We start from the raw sequence: 23,438 nt of genomic DNA, 5'->3' as shown, positions 1-23,438 counted from the left end.
GTGTAGGGGGTGAAGGTTGCGACCAGACATGCTACGGTTACAAAAATCTCGCCATGTCAGGTTTCTTGTCACTATTGCTTGGTTCCTTGTGCATTTTTTCCTTTGGGGAATGTATGTATCATGGTAATCCCATGATTTTACTGCTACTCGAGAAATGATGTATAGCCCTAGCCTTAACAGCCCAAAAAATGTACAAGGCTTAAATCCATCACCAGTGGTTTTAATCCCTCTACATTAGGCCCACAGTGCCGATTTGTTTGGTCCCCAAGTTACTCATCACAGAAATGAATATACAACCCTTGGCAAAAATTACGGAATCACAGGGCTCGGAGGATGTTCATTCAGTTGTATAATGTTGTTTAAAAAAAGCAGATCACAGGCATAGCACAAAACTAAAGTCATTTCAAATGGCAACTTTAGGGCTTTAAGAAACACTAAAAGAAATCAAGATAAAAAATGTGGTACTCAGTAAGGGTAATTTTTTCAGACCAAGCAGAGGGAAAAAATTATGGAATCACTCAATTCTGGGGAAAAAAATATGGAATCATGAAAAACAAACACACAAAAGAACACTCCAATACATCACTAGTATTTTGTTGCACCATCTCTGGCTTTAATAACAGCTTGCAGTCTCTGAGGCATGGACTTAATGAGTGACAAACAGTACTCTTCATCAATCTGGCTCTAACTTTCTCTGATTGCTGTTGCCAGATCAGCTTTGCAGGTTGGAGCCTTGTCATGGACCATTTTCTTCAACTTCCACCAAAGATTTTCAATTGGATTGAGATCCGGACTATTTGCAGGCCATGACATTGACCTTATGTGTCTTCTTTCAAGGAATGTTTTCACAGTTTTTGCTCTATGGCAGGATGCATTATCATCTTGAAAAATGATGTCATCATCCCCAAACATCCTTTCTATTGATGGGACAAGAAAACTGTCCAAAATATCAATGTAAACTTGGGCATTTATTGAAGATGTAATGACAGCCATCTCCCCGGTGCCTTTACCTGACATGCAGCCCCATATCATCAATAACTGTGGAAATGTGCATGTTCTCTTCATGCAGTCTTTATAAATCTCATTTGAACGGCACCAAACAAAAGTTCCAGCATCATCACCTTGCCCAATGCAGATTCGTGATTCATCACTGAATATGACTTTCATCCAGTCATCCACAGTCCACGATTGCTTTTCCTTAGCCCATTGTAACCTTGTTTTTTTCTGTTTAGGTGTTAATGATGGCTTTTGTTTAGCTTTTCTGTATGTATATCCCATTTCCTTTACGCGGTTTCTTACAGTTCGGTTACACACATTGACTCCAGTTTCCTCCCATTATTCCTCATTTGTTTTGTTGTGAATTTCCTGTTTTGGAGACATATTGCTTTAAGTTTCCAGTCTTGATGCTTTGATGTCTTCCTTGGTCTACCAGTATGTTTGCCTTTAACAACCTTCCCATGTTGTTTGTATTTGGTCCAGATTATAGACACAACTGACTGTGAACAACCAACATCTTTTGCAACATTGCGTGATGATTTACCTTCTTTTAAGAGTTTGATAATCCTCTCTTTTGTTTCAATTGACATATCTCGTGTTGGAGCCATGATTCATGTCAGTCCACTTGGTGCAACAGCTCTCCAAGGTGTGATCACTCCTTTTAGATGCAGACTAACAAGCAGATCTAATTTGATGCAGGTGTTCGTTTTGGAAATTAAAACTTACAGGGTGATTCCATAATTTTTTCCTCTGCTTGGACTGAAAAAAATTAGCCTTACTGAGTACCACATTTTTTAACTTAATTTCTTTTAGTGTTTCTTAAAGCCCTAAAGTTGCCATTTGAAATGACTTTAGTTTTGTGCCATGTCTGTGATCTGCTTTTTTTCAACAACATTAAACAACTGAATGAACATCCTCCGAGCTCAGTGATTGCATAAATTTTGCCAGGGGTTGTATATCCAGTGGTCCCACATGTATTTTACATTTCAGGGAGTAAAGATGTGGTGCGTAGGTGGGAACACATTGTGTGACCATTTCTAGGATCCCCAAATGTGGACAGAAAGGGGGTCTTTTGTGCCAGTATAGGATGGAATAACTGAAGTGAATAGGTGGCCATGCATATGAGCTGTGATTTTCACTCACATTTTATGGGAATGTTAAAAAAAAAAAATAGGGACAGTCACAGGCATGTTCATGCTTTCTGCGTTGTGAATGGGGGAGAGAAGGACCTCCATTGCTGTGATAAACTGAAGTCCAGAAAGTACAATCATACATTTCTGGTATATACTTTGTATATGCCATAAATGGCTCAGATGGTAGTAGCCCTTTAGGTTTTATTGTGGCCCTCAGGAGTGGTTCAGTATGGCCCTCCCATCAAAATGCTTTGTATTCTAGCCTTTCTGCGAAGTTGGAGAGTGGAATGGCATCTCTCTGCCCAACTAACACATGGGATGGAGGACAGGCCAACCAGTGTACCAGACTGACTTTGGAGTTACTCGGGCTCCACTACGATGTATTTCTCATGCAATGATTCATCAATAACCTATTAGACATTCTTGATTATATATCCTGTGTGTAAGGAGCTAGACTCCGCTTATTCCAATTTGTAATGTCTTACTCCGTAGACAAGAATAAGGTTTACAGCACCTACACTCTACATTCAAATTCCCTATTAGCTCGTAACAATGTAGCAGCATCTTTTCCCCATGCGTCTACCCATCCCGCATGTAATTATATTTCCAAGTAATTAAAACAAATTACTCATTTTTGTTTCCTAATCTAATAAGCATATGCTTATATTGTTATTTTCAATAGCTCTGTAGACAACATGCATACATCAATACTGTTATTACCATAACACAATTATTATTGATATCCATTTTATCCAAGGAAGATGAAATGTTAGATTGACAAAGCTGTGATGAATAAAGAACTATGTGCAGAAGAATCCCGGGCTTTATTCTGAGCAGATGCAGCGAGAACACTGCCTGACATGATGACATTTTCCACTAAATAAATACATAGCAGAAATATAGAGATCAATTTCCATGTATTCCAAAAGTACAAAGAGGCCAGTTACAAGCCCGATGTAATATAGCTTTATATCCTCCATCACTGAACCGGCTCATCATCCTTTCAAATTGTTAATATTAAACTTTGAAGACTTCATTATTAAATTATAAAAAAAAAATGCAGCAGTGCATCTATGCCAGTGATTTTGGCCTTGATGGGGCGCAAGCATGCCCCCCATCATACTGCATATGACAGCACAATCCCGCTACCCCAGGAAAACAAGCTTCTTTCCCAGCAGCAAGGATCATAGATCACTTTAAGTGGGAGAGACATTTTCTTGTGCAGATCCGCATCTACCTACTCCATTCACACCACATCTAAATGTCTTGTGTCCAATCCAATAATAGGCCAATATAATAGTGCAGAAAGTCACTGTGATAGCTCATGTAGATACCATTTAACACCCACAAGAAGAAGCTCAATACTGTATCTCGATAAAAAAAACTATGAAAATTAAATCAATAAAAAATAAAACACATGCATAAATTCCACAATGATCGAGCACATTGGCCAAAAGCACAAAGGGAGGTTGTGTAGGGTGGTTATGGGGGGCATCATACTGTGTAATTGGATTTGTGGGGGGCTTTGGGTGCCAACATTCTGTAAGCAGGATGTATTGTGAGGGTATCATACTGTGAGGACGGGATGTACTGTGGGAACATCATACTGTGGGGTGGGTCACTGTGCTGGTATTATACTTTGGGGGCTCAGTGTGGAGGCATCATTGTGTTTGGGGGGTTACTGTGGGGGCATGGTACTGTGGGTGCTTGCGGGGGGGGTTGTCATGCTGTGCGCTTGAGGGGTACTGTACGGGCATTCACTGCAGTGTAGCATACTGTGTGGGTGGTATTTTGAGGGACATCATACTGTACGGGGTTAAAAAATGGATATTGTAGAGGGTGACAACACTACATGCTACAACACATGTCCATCTCTCTGTGTTTAAAAGTTGGGAGTTATGCTTTTCTGTGATTACACCTATGTGACAGGATCATTCCCACTCTATACTATACTATATACACTGCTCAAAAAAATAAAGGGAACACAAACAACAGAATATAACTCCAAGTAAATCAAACTTCTGTGAAATCAAACTGTCCACTTAGGAAGCAACACTGATTGACAATCAATTTCACATGCTGTTGTGCAAATGGAATAGACAATAGATGGAAATTATTGCAATTATCAAGACACCCTCAATAAAGGAGTGGTTTTGCAGGTGGGGACCACAGACCACATCTCAGTACCAATGCTTTCTGGCTGATGTTTTGGTCACTTTTGAATGTTAGTTGTGCTTTCACACTCGTGGTAGCATGAAACGGACTCTACAACCCACAGAAGTTGATCAGGTAGTGCAGCTCATCCAGGATGGCACATCAATGCGAGCTGTGGCAAGAAGGTTTGCTGTGTCTGTCAGCGTAGTGTCCAGAGGCAGGAGACGCTACCAGGAGACAGACCAGTACACCAGGAGACGTGGAGGGGGCCGTAGGAGGGCAACAACCCAGCAGCAGGACCGCTACCTCTGCCTTTGTGCAAGGAGGAACAGGAGGAGCACTGCCAGAGCCCTGCAAAATGACCTCCTGCACAAACGTTTAGAAACCGACTCCATGAGGGTGGTATGAGGGCCCGACGTCCACAGATGTGGATTGTGCTCACAGCCCAACACCGTGCAGGACGCTTGGCATTTGCCACAGAACACCAGGATTGGCAAAGTCGCCACTGGTGCCCTGTGCTCTTCACAGATGAAAGCAGGGTCACACTGAGCACAGGTGACAGACGTGTCAGAGTCTGGAGATGCCGTGGAGAGCGATCTGCTGCCTGCAACATCCTTCAGCATGACTGGTTTTGGCAGTGGGTCAGTAATGGTGTGGGATGGCATTTCTTTGGAGGGCCGCACAGCCCTCCATGTGCTCGCCAGAGGTAGCCTGACTGCCATTAGGTACCAAGATGAGATCCTCAGAATCCTTGTGAGACCATATGCTGGTGCGGTTGGCCCTGGGTTCCTCCTAATGCAGGACAATGCCAGACCTCATGTGGCAGGAGTGTGTCAGTTCCAGACCTGAATCAGATTGAGCACATCTGGGACATCATGTCTCGCTCCATCCCCCAACGTCACGTTGCACCCCAGACTGTCCAGGAGTTGGCGGATGCTTTAGTCCAGGTCTGGGAGGAGATCCCACAGGAGACCATCCGCAACCTCATCAGGAGCATGCCCAGGCGTTGTAGGGAGGTTATACAGGCACGTGGAGGCCACACACAATACTGAGCATCATTTTGACTTGTTTTAAGGACATTACATCAAAATTGGATCAGCCTGTAGTGTGCTTTTCCACTTTAGTTTTGGGGGTGACTCCAAATCCAGGCCTCCGTTGGTTAATAAATGTGATTTCCATTGATGATTTTTGTGTGATTTTGCTGTCGGCACATTCAACTTTGTACAGAACAAAGTGTTCAATGAGAATATTTCATTCATTCAGATCTAGGATGTGTTATTTGAGTGTTCCCTTTATTTTTTTGAGCAGTGTATATAGTTGATTTTTTTCTGCAGAGTAGGGTTGATATATTTATTTATATATATATATACAGTACAGACCAAAAGTTTGGACACACCTTCTCATTTAAAGATTTTTCTGTATTTACATAACTATGAAAATTGTACATTCACACTGAAGGCATCAAAACTATGAATTAACACACGTGGAATTATATACTTAACAAAAAAGTGTGAAACAACTGAAAATATGTCTTATATTCTAGGTTCTTCAAAGTAGCCACCTTTTGCTTTGATGACTGCTTTGCACACTCTTGGCATTCTCTTGATGAGCTTCAAGAGGTAGTCACCGGAAATGGTCTTCCAACAATCTTGAAGGAGTTCCCAGAGATGCTTAGCACTTGTTGGCCCTTTTGCCTTCACTCTGCGGTCCAGCTCACCCCAAACCATCTCGATTGGGTTCAGGTCTGGTGACTGTAGAGGCCAGGTCATCTGGCGTAGCACCCCATCACTCTTCCTCTTGGTCAAATAGCCCTTACACAGCCTGGAGGTGTGTTTGGGGTCATTGTCCTGTTGAAAAATAAATGATGGTCCAACTAAACGCAAACCGGATGGAATAGTATGCTGCTGCAAGATGCTGTGATAGCCATGCTGTTTCAGTATGCCTTCAATTTTGAATAAATCCCCAACAGTGTCACCAGCAAAGCACCCCCACACCATCACACCTCCTCCATGCTTCACGGTGGGAACCAGGCATGTAGAGTCCATTCGTTCACCTTTTCTGCATCGCACAAAGACACGCTGGTTGGAACCAAAGATCTCAAATTTGGACTCATCAAACCAAAGCACATATTTCCACTGGTCTAATGTCCATTCATTGTGTTCTTTAGCCCAAACAAGTCTCTTCTGCTTGCTGCCTGTCCTTAGCAGTGGTTTCCTAGCAGCTATTTTACCATGAAGGCCTGCTTCACAAAGTCTCCTCTTAACAGTTGATGTAGAGATGTGTCTGCTGCTAGAACTCTGTGTGGCATTGACCTGGTCTCTAATCTGAGCTGCTGTTAACCTGCGATTTCGGACGCTGGTGACTCGGATAAAGTTATCCTCAGAAGCAGAGGTGACTCTTGGTCTTCCTTTCCTGGGGCGGTCCTCAAGTGAGCCAGTTTCTTTGTAGCGCTTGATGGTTTTTGCAACTGCACTTGGGGACATATTCAAAGTTTTCCCAATTTTTCGGACTGATTGACCTTCATTTCTTAAAGTAATGATGGCCACTCGTTTTTCTTTACTTAGCTGCTTTTTTCTTGCCATAATACAAATTCTAACAGTCTATTCAGTAGGACTATCAGCTGTGTATCTACCAGACTTCTGCACAACACAACTGATGATCCCAACCCCATTTATAAGGCAAGAAATCCCACTTATTAAACCTGACAGGGCACACTTGTGAAGTGAAAACCATTTCCGGCGACTACCTCTTGAAGCTCATCAAGAGAATGCCAAGAGTGTGCAAAGCAGTCATTAAAGCAAAAGGTGGCTTCTTTGAAGAACCTAGAATATCAGACATAATTTCAGTTGTTTCACACTTTTTTGTTAAGTATATAATTCCACATGTGTTAATTCATAGTTTTGATGTCTTCAGTGTGAATGTACAATTTTCATAGTCATAAAAATACAGAAAAATCTTTAAATGAGAAGGTGTGTCCAAACTTTTGGTCTGTACTGTATATATATATATATATATATATATATATATATATATATATATATATATATATATACACATATATATGTATATTTTATTTTAATTATTATTATTTTTACTTATTTTTTTAAGTTGGGGGGGGGGGGGTATTTGTGCTCCTGGCACACAAAATAAAAATATGCTCACCTGAATAAAAACTTAAGCAACCAAGCAAAGTAAGGGATATAAATGCGAGTTATTCACCCGTTGCATTGGTATTATATATAAAGTAAGGGATATACAGTAAAAATCACACAAGTAAAACCTCAAAACATAACAACTATTAACTTAATAGCTTTTTCTTATTACTTGTTGTGGCAACTTATTGTCAGCTTGAATACAACATATTACAAGTCTGTACATTATCTGAGCTTTTCATCTGAAGGCAGTCTAAAAAATGGACTGAGGTGAAAATTGTGATTAGTTGATTTGTATATCGCCTCTTCTATCTTCCTTATTTGCTTGCACAGCTACAAGTTCAGAGCTCTGAACATAGCATTATAGAGCCAAAATATTACTTCAAGTTGAAAATGCCCTAATCCTAATGGAAACCTTTTTTTCTATACATTTGAAATCTGATAAAGGTTTTTCATTTCGTGGTGCGCCTAGGATAATAGGTGGACTGGAGATCCCAGGCTTCTAGAGTAAGAAAAACATCTGTGAAAGTAGCTTAATCTAATTTCTGAATTTAATGCCCCCAAAAACACTATAACCTGTTGGCAGCTGTAAACTGCTCTTGTTTAATAATTAGAGGCTATTAATACCATACTTTTCAACTTAAGAGAATATCAAAGATGACAAAGGAAAATAAGATTAACCTTTCAGATAGACTTCGCAGGTCACCTGCAAGCTTTCAGAGGCTAGCACCATATGCACGTTACAACAGGCCAGGAGAATACTTCTTGGCAGCTGGAAAAGTCGCTCGCTAGCCAGACAACTTATAATAATTTATTAAAAGGCTCTAAAACAAACATCAAAAGGGATATATCTGCAGTCACATTCTATTCCACAATGCCTAATAACTAATTTGTAAAGGAGTGTGTAAGTCTTCACAAGTAAAGCCAAAATCATTTGAGGACACTTTGATATAATGCCACAAAGGATATGAACAGAGGAGGCAGCGGGAGAAGAGAATGGCCACGTGCCATTAAAAGTGCTAATAAAAGAATAATGGAATTTCCTTGTGCTATGAATAAAGACGATACGCTGCATAAGAGAAAAAAGGAAAGACAAGTATCAAACCCTGCGCCACTTTTCGCCTTTACGCTGATTGATCTGTTCCTGCTTTTCTTGAACTTGGGTATTACCTTACAGGAAAACATTAAAGGGCACCTGTCACCTCCATAAACATTAGCCTGCCATTTTGTGTATCTAACGTGCTCTCACGAGAATACAGTGTATTGATTCATCACTGAGAAATCAATTCACAGTGAGAAACTCTGCTTGGCCTTTACGAATATTAATTTGTCCACCAAAAGCGTTTCGCCACTATGTACCCAACCAGAGCTCATAAATGAATATCAGGATGATGTAGTGCTATGATGCACAAGTCAAGCATCAACAGTATCATCTAGTGACACCTTCAGAATTAGACATGAGATAAATAACAGCCAACACTGTCAATTTCAACCACGTTTTTCCCTCCTTTCAATGCTTCATCTGGCAATATTTGGGAAAAAAAAGTTCTATCATCAGCACAGGTTCCCTGGTCATGTTCTCTTGGTGAATTTCAAAGATGCTGTGGCTATGACACACATTCATTTTCATCTAGTACACACCTGTCATGGGGTTACCGCGACAGGTTAGAGCCAGGAGACCTCAGCGCCGGAGGGCTCCTCCTCCAACTCTGAGAAGAAGCATTTCTCCATCATTTTAAATGTATTTATATGTTCCAGCAGAACAGGGGTTAAGGGGCCATGTTGAATTTCCCTGTGCTCACAGCTGAGCTCAGTAAGCCACCCCTGTTCCCTTTATAACCTGGGCTCTGATACTAAGTCCTTGTCAGAGCTAGCATTTGCTGCATGGCTCAGGAGAGTCAGGAGTTCTATGAGAAGGAGTTTGGGAGGAATAACTTGTGACTGTTGCCTGGTTTGTATGCGTAGTTATTCCTTATCCTTCTCCATTTTGGTTTATTCCCCCTATCTACACACCCCGGTGCTTCCCTCTGTTATATGTGGGAGAATATTTTGTGTGCCTGGAGTTTTCTGTTTATCCCTGTCCGTGTTGCCTTGTTTGTCGGGTGGGTGTACTTTCATTGCACAGTAGCGCCTCTCTTCCTCGAGTGAGGGAGGAGAACAAGTGGAGGGCTAACTCAGGAGTTAGAGCGAGGGAGGAGGCCTCATCATCCTCACCTTCAGAGGTATCCTGGGGAATAGGCCGAAATAGGGTGCCCCCTAGTGTTAGGGTCAGGGTAGGAGCCCCTGATCCCTGGTCACCCGACAGCTGTGTCATAACAACACCTAAATAGGTGCAAGGATTCATTTAGCCATTGCAAGCATCAAACAAAATCAATTTGTCACTGTACAACTATATAGCGGCATACAAGCATGAAACAAGCCTAAAACGTCATTCAAACTTCATATTTTTTTGCACATGGAACACTGAACTTAAGTATTTTATTAAAAAGTAACTAATACGTGAACAGAATTTATTGACGTTAGAATATCCAGTTTGGTGATTGTATAAAGAAAAAAGTACCAAGTAGTCACACAAAACAAAACTATTAAACGGCATCTGTTAGTAGTATCAATCCTCCTAAGCCATCTATATGGGCATGCAGGTCATAGGAAGTTGAAAAAAAAATACCTTGATATCTGCAATCCGATGTCTTATTCCAAAGAAATCCAATTTTTTTTAAAATATGCAAATGAGCTGTTAAAATCTCTGGGCCAAATACAGATCTCATTGAGAATCTGCTTCTAGGGCTTATATTAAATTAAAGAAGGTGTTACCATGTTAGACAGGTAATGACTGACAGTCTGCTCTCCTGATCTATATGTCTCACACTGGTAATGTGTAACAGCTCATTTGTATATTGAGAAAAATGTGGATTTCTCTGGAATAAAACAACGGATCGCAGATACCAAGGTATCATTTTATTCAGTTTCCTATGACCTGCATGCACATACAGACAGCTTAGGAGGGGTGATCCTACTGACAGATTCACTTTAAATATGAACAAGGTTTATAATGTTGTTGAATTCTGAAAGGCCGCTCTTTAAAGAATAGATATTGACTTTAAGCTTTGCTGCCTCTTATAGGTGGCACTAGAGACCATTTTCCTCTATTTGCATATATTATTTCCCAAGAAGCATTGCCTGGCCTACAAGTCTACCTATGCAGTTTTGGTGCTTTCTTTAATGAGAAAGTCTACCCTTTAGAAACCCTGGTTGAAAGACAAAGCATACATTATAAAAACAATATGTAATACTGATATGGCCATGATAAAAGCAAACAGAAATGAAACATTGCAATATTACATTATTGACAAAAGGGAATTTACCATAATGCAGGGAAACATTGTCTTCAATACCTGAAGGTTTTTCTAACTACAAGAAAATATTTGCCTTACAAATACCCCTCCCAAGCAATGTACTGACCACATACAATACCGTGATGAGGTTTGCTTCTAATGGACGTTAAACCTTACCTTGTGGTCGTACGGATTGTACGAATGAAACAGTTGGGACAGTTCTTTTGTTCGCTGCTTCTTCTGCAAAAAAAAAAACCCACATATTAGACACCTGAGGCATCTGGTCGCACCTGACAAGAACAGTGTGCTTTCACTAGAATTTTTTGCTCTGTAGGAGTGAAATTGCTTTCCACAGAAATGGACAGGGGTGGTAATGAATTACAGCAGTTTGTGTAATACAAGTGCGGGATTAATAATTAAGTCTGTTTTGTAAATAGAATTGCTCGTTAAGGGATCTATTCAGACAAACAGTTTCCATCACATTCCCTTTGAAGCTGTGTTTACCTAAACATGGTGGAATAATCTGCTGGTAAACACTTCCACATCTGACAACCTCTACATGGGAAGCATTACCGTACTCTGATGATAGAGGATGGGGAGCGCACGCCGACAGTCAAGAGTGCAGGGCTACGTGCGCCACACTCTTCATACTCATATCATAATAGGAATTCCAATGGAGATGGGACGTTCCAGCTGTGTTACTAGTGTAGAATGATCCAAGGGACAAAGGTCTACTGTATGTAAAAAAAACCTTTAGGCTGTGTCCACGATGAGCTTTTGGTGAGATTTTAAAGTAAAGTATTTTCGATGCGTCAAAAATTAAGTCTTAGGCTATGTTCACACGTTGCGTTTTTGCATGCAAATTAAAAACTGCATTTTAGAGTACCAGCAAAAGCTGTGAGATTTCAGAAATCTCATGCACACACATTGCTTTTTTTCCCTGATTGATTAGGAAAACTGCTGCGTTTTTGAAAACTGTAACAGGTCAAAACTTTCAGATTTTTGCAGCGTTTTTGAACTCATAGAAAGCAATGAGTAAGGGTATAAACACAGAATCAGGTTTTGCTGCGGTTTTGGTGCAGAAAACTCAAGAACAACAGGTACTAAATTGCATGCACAAGAGAGGAATGTACCTGAAAAATGCACCAAAAACCGAGGCAAACACATACCAAAACTTTTTTAAGCAGCTTCTTTACTGCCAAGAGAGCAGGTTTTGCATGCAGAAAAAACGCAGCAAAAACACAACCTGTGAACACAGTCTTACAGTTACAGCAAAGTGGATTGCATTTTTAGAAATCTTCTGCCCACTGTGTTTCTTTTTTACTCAGCGTAAACTGACCTGCGGTGCGTGTTTCAAATCCTCAACATATCAATTTCTCTTGCCGGTACGTTGAGTTTTCTGTGCAGATTTTTCCCATAGACTGGCATTAGAACCCAAATCCACAAGTAAAAAATGAAGCTGCGTTTTTAGCAGGGCTGTGGAGTCGGACTCTGTGTCCATTTTGGTGGAGTCAGAGTCAGAATTTGAGTCGGTATAAAATGGACCGACTCAAACTCCTAAAATATATAATAAATTGGGTACAGTAGTTCAATGCAGTTTGTGGGGAATATTTTTTCATAAGAATTTGGGAAAGTTATGAAATGTCCTATAAATGTCTGTCCTATTCCTGATCTAAGGGTCTAGACTTTTAGCGGAGATGAATCTGTGCTACAGTAAATTTATCACTAAAACATGAGCCATGTATGTGGGAATCGGAGTCGTGGAATCGGTGTCATGGAAATTGAGGAGTCGGAGGTTTGGCTTACCGACTCCACAGCCCTGCATAAAACAACATTGTTTCAGCACTGAACCAGTGCCTCTTCAGGCATATTCATTTTGTAGCTCTTCTAGGATAAAATATTACTGCACCAATTGTGATGGTCATCAGAATTAATAGGTTAGTCTGTTCTGTATCAACGGTTTGGAATAAAAGTGGGATGTATACTGAATTTAACTCATTTCATTCTTCCTCCCTAAACAAATGATAGACAAAAACCCTTGAGCCAATGCAACAGTGAATGGATACGGCCACATTTTTATTCCTCCAATGCATTTATTAAAAGTGAGAAACAAGCCTGAATATATATCCAAGGCAAGTAGCTTAAAGCAGATTTGTCACTAGACTTCACAAAACAAATTGCATACATTATAAAATTCAACTCTTAGACTTGATGAAGCTGGTATACTTTGGTTAAAAATACTTGTCAGAATGGTTCTATAATAATGATATTAATGAGGATTTTATGAGTCCAGCTATAAAGTGAGAAAGCTTGTGAGGCCAAGTTTATTCAATCACCGCCTGTCAGACAGCTGCAGCTTGTACAGAGCAGCAGGGAGGAGGGACACTGAGGAGCTACGGAGGCTAGGTGGGCGGAGAAGCTGTTAATCTTTCATAAAGGATAATGCAGCGACTTTGTAATTTATTGTGAACGTAAGTACAACATACTCATCAGGTCTATTTAATAATGCACTTAGTTTGAGTTATAAAATCTGGTGGTGACAGATCCAATGTAAGACTTGTTGTTTTGTGTACACAGCTCCTTGCAGACATTTGCATTTCCGAAGCTGCAGATTACAAAAATACCTATGCAATATGCTCTTACAGTCATGTGTTACTCCCCTCTAATTTTGGCCTGTTTTTGCAAATTTACAGACAGTAGGAGGAACGTAGGTAATGGTGTAACATGGCTGTATCTGGCTACACAGGTGATTACTTCTGTCGCATATACAAATTTAGCCCTTTGCAATAATTTTTGGAAATCTGGAATGTAATAATACTCTCATAAAAAAGAGGTTGACTCATCAGAGACTGCTCCTTTCAAAATGTGTCTGTCAGGACAATCAGTTGATCACACCAGGCTTTACCCTTAGGACCACCAGTAAACAGCTGATCTTCAAGCAATTTTCGATATCTGAAGCCCAGATTTATCAGATATTAAATGAATGACAATTTTTATCTGAGTAGATTTTCTCATTTTACACTCCTTTAGAGTACTGACTGACAATTTAAAACACTGAAACAGTTAAAAGTAGTGTACAGTTATTAAGTAGTTCATGCAAAGAGTGAGATAGCACATACAGTGTGGAAATTTACGGCAAGCCCTACTTCCGGTCGAATCCTGACAGTGTGTAAAGTACACACATCACTAGGATTCGGCTCCATCTTGCTGGTTGCAGTGGTTGTCACAAGTACACAAGCTTGCAATTTGCATTTGCTTTCATGCTCCAACTAATTTTATCATCTTCCCAACAGAATCAATTAAGCGAAGAGGCTAAGACTAGTCGGCATGTGACCACAAATTACAAACTTGCAGTCATGTGACGACCACTTGAACCAGTAAGCGGAGTTGAATCCTTGCAGTGTCTACACACCATTAAGATTCAGTAAACAGCAGGGCTTGCCAAAAATTTCCTGAGGGGTGGACAACCCCTTTAATGGATAAATATATAGTGGGCCCTTTTGTATATACTGTAATGGATATACATATGTAGGTTTTATACTCCTGTGAAAGGCATAAACATAACACAATCCTGTGGATTAAAAAGCAGCTCCTTCCTGATATACAATCTCGAGCACATTCCGCTACATATTGTATCATCCTTCATGACATGAACCTTATAATCATTAATCAAAACATTCAAGTATCTCTTAATATTTCAATTTCCTCATACACAATAAAGCTTTAATTAAGTTTTCCTATTTTTAATTAAAATCCCACATATGCTATTCCCTTGGAAGGTAAGAACTACTGAAGAAATAACTTGATCTGCTGTCACATTTAGGTCCCTAGAAAAACACTTCAGATAAATGATGTGGCAAAGACCATTAGCATTCACAATTTACCAATGGTATGATTTTAGCAGCTTTCCTTGGGGTTAAACCTGAAAAGAGTTGAATTTCGGATTTCACACTACTACTAATAGTATTAGGAAAAAAGATTTTCTCAGCTGATCCCGCTCATTATTAAAGGATGAAAAACTCACATCCATGACTGACATCCTGCTCAATAAACACTATAATATATTATGTCAGTCAAGGAGCAGGGGGAGTGATTACAGCGCGCTCACGGCTACAGCTCCCTGCACCGCCCCGATGACCAGAAGCAAGCGGCTGCAGGGAGAATCTAACTTCACTTCTTCTTGTTGCCACACTTCCAGTAAGCCTGCCAAACATGTTTAAAGACTGGAATTGGAGAGAAAAAGGCGGATATCGTACGGCCACTGCGAGAGAGGACACCAACCAGACCAGATGAAGAGGATTATGTAATTACACTAGGTGTTTCAGGGACAGTCCGTTCCCTTCATCAGGTGAGAACAAAACAAGGCGTCACTCATTGCCTTTATACAGGTTAGCAGTGACGTTCAAATTACAAGATATCAAATACATTTCATATAAAACCAGAGTAAATCTGACATAAATACAGGATGAGGTATATTACAATTCATAGTAATCACACCACCTAGAATTCCTTTGGAGACTAAGATTATAGAAAGACATTATATACATGTATAGTAGTAACTTAAAAACCATCAGTGTATATTATCACACTGAGTACATCGGCAGACATACTAAATGCATACACTCCACAACAGAAAAAATAACTGATATTAATAATAATAAAATAACATGGATTACATAAAATGCTAAAACATTATGTATATTGAGAATATCTGCCATAAATAGTAGTGGGCTGATGGAGAATGAGGTATTATAAAGAATCATTTAACGTGTGTACTCAATACTAACATTTAGTCCTAGATTGCAGGGCCGTGGAGTCGGTAAGCCAAACCTCCGACTCCAACGCCGACTCTCACTCCACAGCTCCGACTCCCTCATACATGGCTCATGTTTAAGTGATAAATTTACTGTAGCACAGATTCATCTCAGCTAAAAGTCTAGACCCTTAGATCAGGAATAGGACAGACAATTATAGGACATTTCGTAACTTTCCCAAATTCTTATGAAAAAAATATTCCCCACAAACTGCATTGAACTACTGTACCCAATTTATTATATATTTTAGGAGTTGGAGTCGGTCCATTTTATACCGACTACGATTCCGACTCCACAGCACTGCTAGTTTGAGGGTCCAGAAGGATTCCCTATTGTTTAATCTCTGAAGTCGGTCAGAGGTTGTATCCGGAATTTGCTCCAAAATGGTAAGGCGCAAGAATTCAGGATGTTTTAGATGGTCAGTTAAAAAGTGTCTCAACAGGCTATGGTCTAGTGTCACATTTTTTATATTGTGTCTATGTATATTCATTCTGCTATGGACAGGTTGGATATTATATCCAACATACTGATAGGTATGCTAATGTATATTAGTATAAGGTGACAGAAGTCTTCTCGGCACCCCATCATCCGTCACTAGTTGCAACCACTAGTATTGGACTCCATCTATATGCTCAAAAAATCCAAATGGTGGTGCAAAAAAGCCCTATACACCAGCATATCTAGCTTACACAACGGCTTCCCCAATGCCATATTTACCATGACTGTCTTTACTGTAGTGATTTTTTAAGTACCTTGGTGAGTGCGCCATACAGAGACATGCCATGTGGGATGGAGTTACTTGATAGTGACATGTTAGGGGTTATTTTATTAGGCTAAGGTCTGAATTAGCGGGGTCTCCTCTCACAAGGCGCTGGTAATTGAAGTTAGGACTGAAGGGACTTGGGCTGCTCTAGTGTTAGAACATGACAGAGAAGAGGAGCCATTCCCTACACCTGGACCACCTCGCATCACTAGACCCCCTCTTAGTGATGTAATGACAGGAGCAGCAAGACTGGTCCAGTTGATTTTTATATGACTTTGCTGTGGTTTTGTTTTCTTACTGTTACTTTTATTCTTATCATTGCATGTATACAAGGCTAACACACAATCTGGATGTGCAAGTCATTTAGTGTTTATGGTTTTTGCACTGAGGAGTTGCGTGCATCCACCAGTATAGTAGGTAAAAGTATATAAACCCACCACATTTAGCGGTTATTGATATGCAATTGTCTGTTTACTGGTTGGCTTTTTATGTGTTTTCATGCATATCTGAGTAACGGTTAAAGGGGTTGTAAGTGACTGTTACATTGGTGGCCCATCCTTAGGATAAGTCATCAATAACTGAACGGTGGGGATGAGACATTCAGCACCCCCACTCATCAGCTGTACCTGGTGCCAGCGGCAGCTGAATATCCTGAGCTGCACGCTGTACAGCACAGCTCCGTCAACTGCAGAGTGGCCATGGACAGGTACTGCACATCTGCCCCCTACTCAAATCAATAAAGTGTGGATATGCAATACCCAGCAGGGGTCACTATGCAGCTGATGAAGATGTGCTGTGCAGCTCTGCAACTGATCACTTCCAGACACCACTGGCACCAGGTACTGCTGATCAGCAGGGGTGCTGGGTGCCACAATCCCACCGATCAGATATTGGTGATCTATCCTAAGGGCAGGTGCAGAAAACTGTATTTTCGGTCCGAGTGTAATCAGACAAAACATCGGATCGCACTCGGACCAATGTTATTCAATGGAGCCGCACACGTCAAATTTTTTTTTCACACTGGTCCAAAAACAAAAAATTGTTGCATGCCTGAGTTTGACACGATATTAGGATTGCACTCGGCCATGTAAGTCAATAAGTCTGTAGAAACCATCGGACTGCACGTGGATGACATCTGAGTGAAGTCTGATTTTCATGAACTAAAAGAATGGAGAAGATGGAGCCATTTTTTTCTCCTCATCCGAGAGTCACACACTGCTGACACTCTGATCATGATTTGGATAACTGACCTGATTCTCTTGGATGAGAGAATACATGGTCATCAGCAGCTAGCCTTAGAATAGGCAATCAAAATAATAGTCCAGGACAACCCCTCTAGGTTTTATATTGACCAGCCAATCACTCTGATCCATTGGGTACAAAAAAATACACATTTAAGTTTAATATAACTAAAAGATCCCGCAGTTTATTGTTCTCATGAGTTAAAAATGGATTGGTGTAAAAAGACATTACCCATCTAATAAAGCTGCGGAATGGTAAAGTGCGGTCTGACACCAATGTAGTACAGAATCTCCTCCTGGACGTATAACTTGCATACATTATATCTGTTCTTGTTCTCAGACCGCAGATGTAAACACATCTACATACTATTGGAAGAATGAAGTGACCTTGAGCGGCTGACAAGACACAATGCAATGCTTCACACTTCAACCATGAATAGAGGAGAGAGAATATTCTTTTTAATTTGTATTTTGTGTACGATGCTCAGGCTGAGAGGTGAAAATCTCAGCAGACGCTCCTAATTTGCAGGCAAAGCATTGTCAAGTTTTGGATAAATTCTTCCTTTATTAAATATGAAACTTACAGTACACAAGAGAAGAAAAACAAGAACACAACACTTTGTCTGACGCTATTCAACCGTAGACATTAACAAATCTCCAGTCAAATTAATCAGCCATTCACCTTCGCTTGACTTTGGAAAAAATGCACATACTGTGGCATTCTGGCAATCAACAGAAAACAAGGATAGCCCTTATCATAATGCAAAATGTCACCGAGATTGGAATCAAATGATGCTCAGGTGGCAGCAAAAAGTCTTTGAGGAATCGTTCACATCCAGTGTTAAAATGGAGCACTACAATAAAACAATGAGCGAGATTTAGAAGACATTTCATTCACAGCTTAAGGATTAACTGGTGCATTACAGAAAGGAAGGCCAGTATGTCTACCCCACATAACCAGCACACTAGAAGACTAGTCTGTGTCACGGGGAGGACAATTCTGCCAGTTTAAGATTTCGATGAAGACAAGCCATAAACTAAAGTGGATTTAAAAACTAGCAATAAGTTTTCTTGACTTTTATAATTGATGATGGTATAATTCCATAGCAACCTTGTGCAATCCAGTAAAAACTATAATTCTATAGCAGTCTCACGCAATCCAGGAAAAAACTATAATTCCATAGCAGCCTCACGCAATCCAGTAAAAACTATAATTCCACAGCAGCCTCACGCAATCCAGGAAAAACTATAATTCCACAGCAGCCTCACGCAATCCAGTAAAAACTATAATTCCACAGCAGCCTCACGCAATCCAGTAAAAACTATAATTCCACAGCAGCCTCACACAATCCAGGAAAAAAACTATAATTCCACAGCAGCCTCACACAATCCAGGAAAAAACTATAATTCCACAGCAGCCTCACACAATCCAGGAAAAAACTATAATTCCATAGCAGCCTCACACAATCCAGGAAAAAACTATAATTGCATAATAGCCTCACGCAATAGAGGAAAAAACTATAATTCCATAACAGCCTCAAGCAATCCAGGAAAAACTATAATTCCACAGCAGCCTCACGCAATCCAGGAAAAAAACTATAATTCTATAGCAGTCTCACGCAATCCAGGAAAAAACTATAATTCCACAGCAGCCTCACGCAATCCAGGAAAAAACTATAATTCCATAGCAGCCTCACGCAATCCAGGAAAAAACTATAATTCCATAGCAGCCTCACGCAATCCAGGAAAAAACTATAATTCCATAGCAGCCTCACGCAATCGAGGAAAAAACTATAATTCCACAGCAGCCTCACACAATCCAGGAAAAAACTATAATTCCATAGCAGCCTCACGCAATCCAGGAAAAAACTATAATTCCATAGCAGCCTCACGCAATCGAGGAAAAAACTATAATTCCATAGCAGCCTCACGCAATCCAGGAAAAAACTATAATTGCATAATAGCCTCACGCAATAGAGGAAAAAACTATAATTCCATAACAGCCTCAAGCAATCCAGGAAAAACTATAATTCCACAGCAGCCTCACGCAATCGAGGAAAAAACTATAATTCCATAGCAGCCTCACGCAATCGAGGAAAAAACTATAATTCCACAGCAGCCTCACGCAATCGAAGATAAAACTATAATTCCATAGCAGCCTCACGCAATCCAGGAAAAAACTATAATTCCACAGCAGCCTCACGCAATCCAGGAAAAAACTATAATTCCATAGCAGCCTCACGCAATCGAGGAAAAAACTATAATTCCACAGCAGCCTCACGCAATCCAGGAAAAAACTATAATTCCATAGCAGCCTCACGCAATCGAGGATAAAACTATAATTCGATAGCAGCCTCATGCAATCCAGGAAAAAACTATAATTCCACAGCAGCCTCACGCAATCCAGGAAAAAACTATAATTCCATAGCAGCCTCACGCAATCCAGAAAAAACTATAATTCCACAGCAGCCTCACGCAATCCAGGAAAAAACTATAATTCCACAGCAGCCTCACACAATCCAGGAAAAAACTATAATTCCATAGCAGCCTCACGCAATCGAGGAAAAAACTATAATTCCATAGCAGCCTCACGCAATCCAGGAAAAAACTATAATTCCATAGCAGCCTCACGCAATCGAGGAAAAAACTATAATTCCACAGCAGCCTCACGCAATCGAGGAAAAAACTATAATTCCATAGCAGCCTCACGCAATCGAGGATAAAACTATAATTCGATAGCAGCCTCACGCAATCCAGGAAAAAACTATAATTCCACAGCAGCCTCACGCAATCCAGGAAAAAAATATAATTCCATAGCAGCCTCACGTAATCCAGAAAAAAAATATAATTCCACAGCAGCCTCACGCAATCCAGGAAAAAACTATAATTCCATAGCAGCCTCACGCAATCGAGGAAAAAACTATAATTCCACAGCAGCCTCACGCAATCCAGAAAAAAAATATAATTCCACAGCAGCCTCACGCAATCCAGGAAAAACTATAATTCCTTAGCAGCCTCACTCCATAGCAGCCTCACGCAATCCAAGAAAAACTATAATTCCATAGCAGCCTCACGCAATCCAGAAAAAAACTATTGCTTAGGCCCCATTCAGACCTCAATTTTTCAAGTATGAGTGATCTGTTTTTTCACGGCTAGCACTCGTACCTATGACATTCTATGGGGATGATCACATATCTGTGAACAATCGCAGGTTTTCGAAGGACTGTTGAACGAGCATTTTCTTCATTCATGGGGGGATCGGCACTCTGTTAATATTGCAAGATTATTGTGAAACGAGCATTTCTAAGAACTATCAGCCAAGAATACATAGAGAAAGATTGATTGCTCAAAAAATGACTTCCAGCATGCCAGTGGTTTGGTCTCACCATAAAATGTGAGTGCACAGACTTGTGCTATCCATTCATTTAACAGGATAACCGGCATGCTTGACTGATTGCAGATCTCCAGTCACCAATGAAGCAGTCTTATACAAATATTCCATGGCCCAGTGCAAACCAAAAACTAATTATTCTGAAGAGGATGGACAAACACAAACGGCTGAGGTATTCACCTTAATATGTTGCTGTTTTTTCCTGAAAGTGCCACACATCGAACATAACAGATATTACACAGGAGAACACCCAAAACAACTGCTGTGGATAAATAGAAATCCTGTAGAAAGCCTACCTAGAGGAGTGAAAGCTGTTATAGTTGTAAAGGGATGAGCGACCCCATAATAATGCCTACAAATTTACAATGGAATGTCACAAAAGCTCTTGCACATGTAATGTGTAAGTATCCAAATACTTTTGCCTACATGGTGTATATGCTCATCTTTTATTATTAAAAACTAAAGTTTTTATAACCAAGTGCCCACAATTTGCTTAAGGCTAGGTTCACACATCTGTGTGTTGCCATCCAAGAAAAACAGAACGATTTGTCTCAGGTGGCATCCTAGCTGAATCCTAGTCGTGTCCATTTTTTTCACTAAAGAGGTGTGCTTGTTTACAAGGCAACGTAAAACCCTTGGAAGGTCACGTTTTTTTTTTTTTTTTTTAATCAAATTAATCCTTAAGCATCAGATCAGCGAGACACGGAAGAAAATCAGAAGTGCCAAAAATAAATAAGTAAATTGTAAGTTAGCTAGAAGAGTGTGTAGCATCGGCGTCTCTGCCTCCTGCCGGGCAGAGACGTTGTTCCCCTCACCGCCGTGGTCCTGGTCAGGCGTCTTCCTGCTCCCGTGCTGCTGTGGCGCGCACTGCGCACAGCCTCCCGGGCACTGTGCTTAGGGCGCGTGCGCGCCCACTCCCTCCCTCTTAAAGGGGTCGTGCACGTCGTCCTATAGAGTCCCCGGCCAATGGAAGGAGGATTTCTATATAAGGCACCTCCTCCAAAATGGAGGTGCCTGTGCAAGGTTGTTGTTCCGTGTGCTAACACTTGCTCCAGCCCCCAGGTCCCGCTGCCTGTCAGTCTGTCTGTCCAGCCCGCCAGCCTGTCTAAAAGTTCTGTCCTCCAGTCTGTCTACAGTCGTGCCCGCCAGCCTGCTTACCTGGAGCATCTGCCAGTTACCTGCCGTGCTCGCCAGTCTGCCTACCTGGAGCACCTGCTGTAACCTGTCATGCTCACCAGCCTGTCTACCCGGAGCACCTGTCTCTACCAGTTACCTGCCGTGCCTGCCTGCTTGCCTACCTGGAGCATCTGTCTGGCTATCTGCCGTACCAGCCTGCTTATCTACCCGGACCACCCATCAGCCTTCCTGCCGTGCTCATCCGCTGTACCGGTCAGCTCCTGTCATCTGACCCGTGGGAGTCACCTGCTCTCACACAAGGTCAGTCCCAGAGTGGCACCTGGTCCACCTGCCCGGTCCCTCCCTGGATCACGGAGTCGACTGAGCCGCCGTGTGACCTGGGTCGGTCCGAGTAGGCACTTAGCTACGCCCCTCTGGTCCCTCCTTGCACGGCAGCACAGAGGTTCCACCACCCAGACCCGTAACAGAGTGGTGACACCTATGACATATGTTGGAGAATACTCACAAAGTTTATTGGTAAGTCTAGCACAGCCAAGATACACTTATGTAGAAACCAGGGCTGTGGAGTCAGTGTCCATTTTTGTGGAGTCGGAGTCGGTATAAAACGGACCAACTCCGACTCCTAAAATATATCATAAATTGGGTTCATTATTAGTACAATGCAGGATGTGCTGTAAATGTTTTCATAAGAATTTGGGAAAGTTAAAGGGGTTGTTCGGTCAAAAGTGATAAGTCTGCAGTCACTCTGTGTGACTGCAGACTTATAAATCTCCCCAGCGCAGGCACTGTGCACTGCGGGGATTCACCAGTTTTAGACCCGGTAATGGAGGGTAAGTTATACATACCCCCGCCAATCGGCGCCGCCTTGCTCCATACACTTGTATAGAGCGAGGCCACGTCTAGCGATGCAGACGACCAGTGGGCGTGTCCGACTACAAGGCGTGTTCTTGCTCAATACAAGTGTATGGAGAGAGAGGCTACACCCACTGGCCGGGGGTATGTATAACTTATACATACCCTCCGGTCTCGGGTCTAAAATGGGCGAATCCCCACTGAGCACAGTGCCTGAGCTGGGGGATTCATAAGTCTGTAGTCACACAGAGTGACTGCAGACATATCACTTTTGACCGAACAACCCCTTTAAGAAATATCCTATAAATGTCTGTCCTATTCCAGATCTAAGGATCTCAGCTTTTAGTTGAGATGTACTGTATCTGTGCTGCACTGTATGTACATGCTCAGAAGTGAGGCAGTGCTGTAGAGTCGGAGTCATGGAAATTCAGGAGTCAGAGGTTTGGCTTACCGACTCCACAGCCCTGGTA

General features: G+C 41.2%; 1 protein-coding gene across 2 annotated transcripts in view; it reads right to left on the bottom strand.

Annotated features, from left to right (window-relative positions):
* Nucleotides 1-23,438, bottom strand: part of CDKAL1 (CDKAL1 threonylcarbamoyladenosine tRNA methylthiotransferase) — an 871,738-nt gene that overhangs the window by 203,383 nt on the left and 644,917 nt on the right. For both annotated transcript variants that reach the window (XM_073678844.1, XM_073678842.1), the window contains exon 13: nucleotides 10,948-11,010. In XM_073678844.1, coding sequence (XP_073534945.1) covers nucleotides 10,948-11,010 — 63 coding nt within the window. The remainder of the gene's footprint in view (nucleotides 1-10,947; nucleotides 11,011-23,438) is intronic.

The sequence above is a fragment of the Phyllobates terribilis genome, unplaced genomic scaffold (assembly GCF_046119375.1).
Source record: "Phyllobates terribilis strain yellow unplaced genomic scaffold, ASM4611937v1 Scaffold_4__5_contigs__length_816908805, whole genome shotgun sequence".
NCBI lineage: Eukaryota > Metazoa > Chordata > Amphibia > Anura > Dendrobatidae > Phyllobates > Phyllobates terribilis.
The sequence above is the reverse complement of the archived record's forward strand: the minus strand, read 5'-3'. Positions and strand labels throughout refer to the sequence as shown.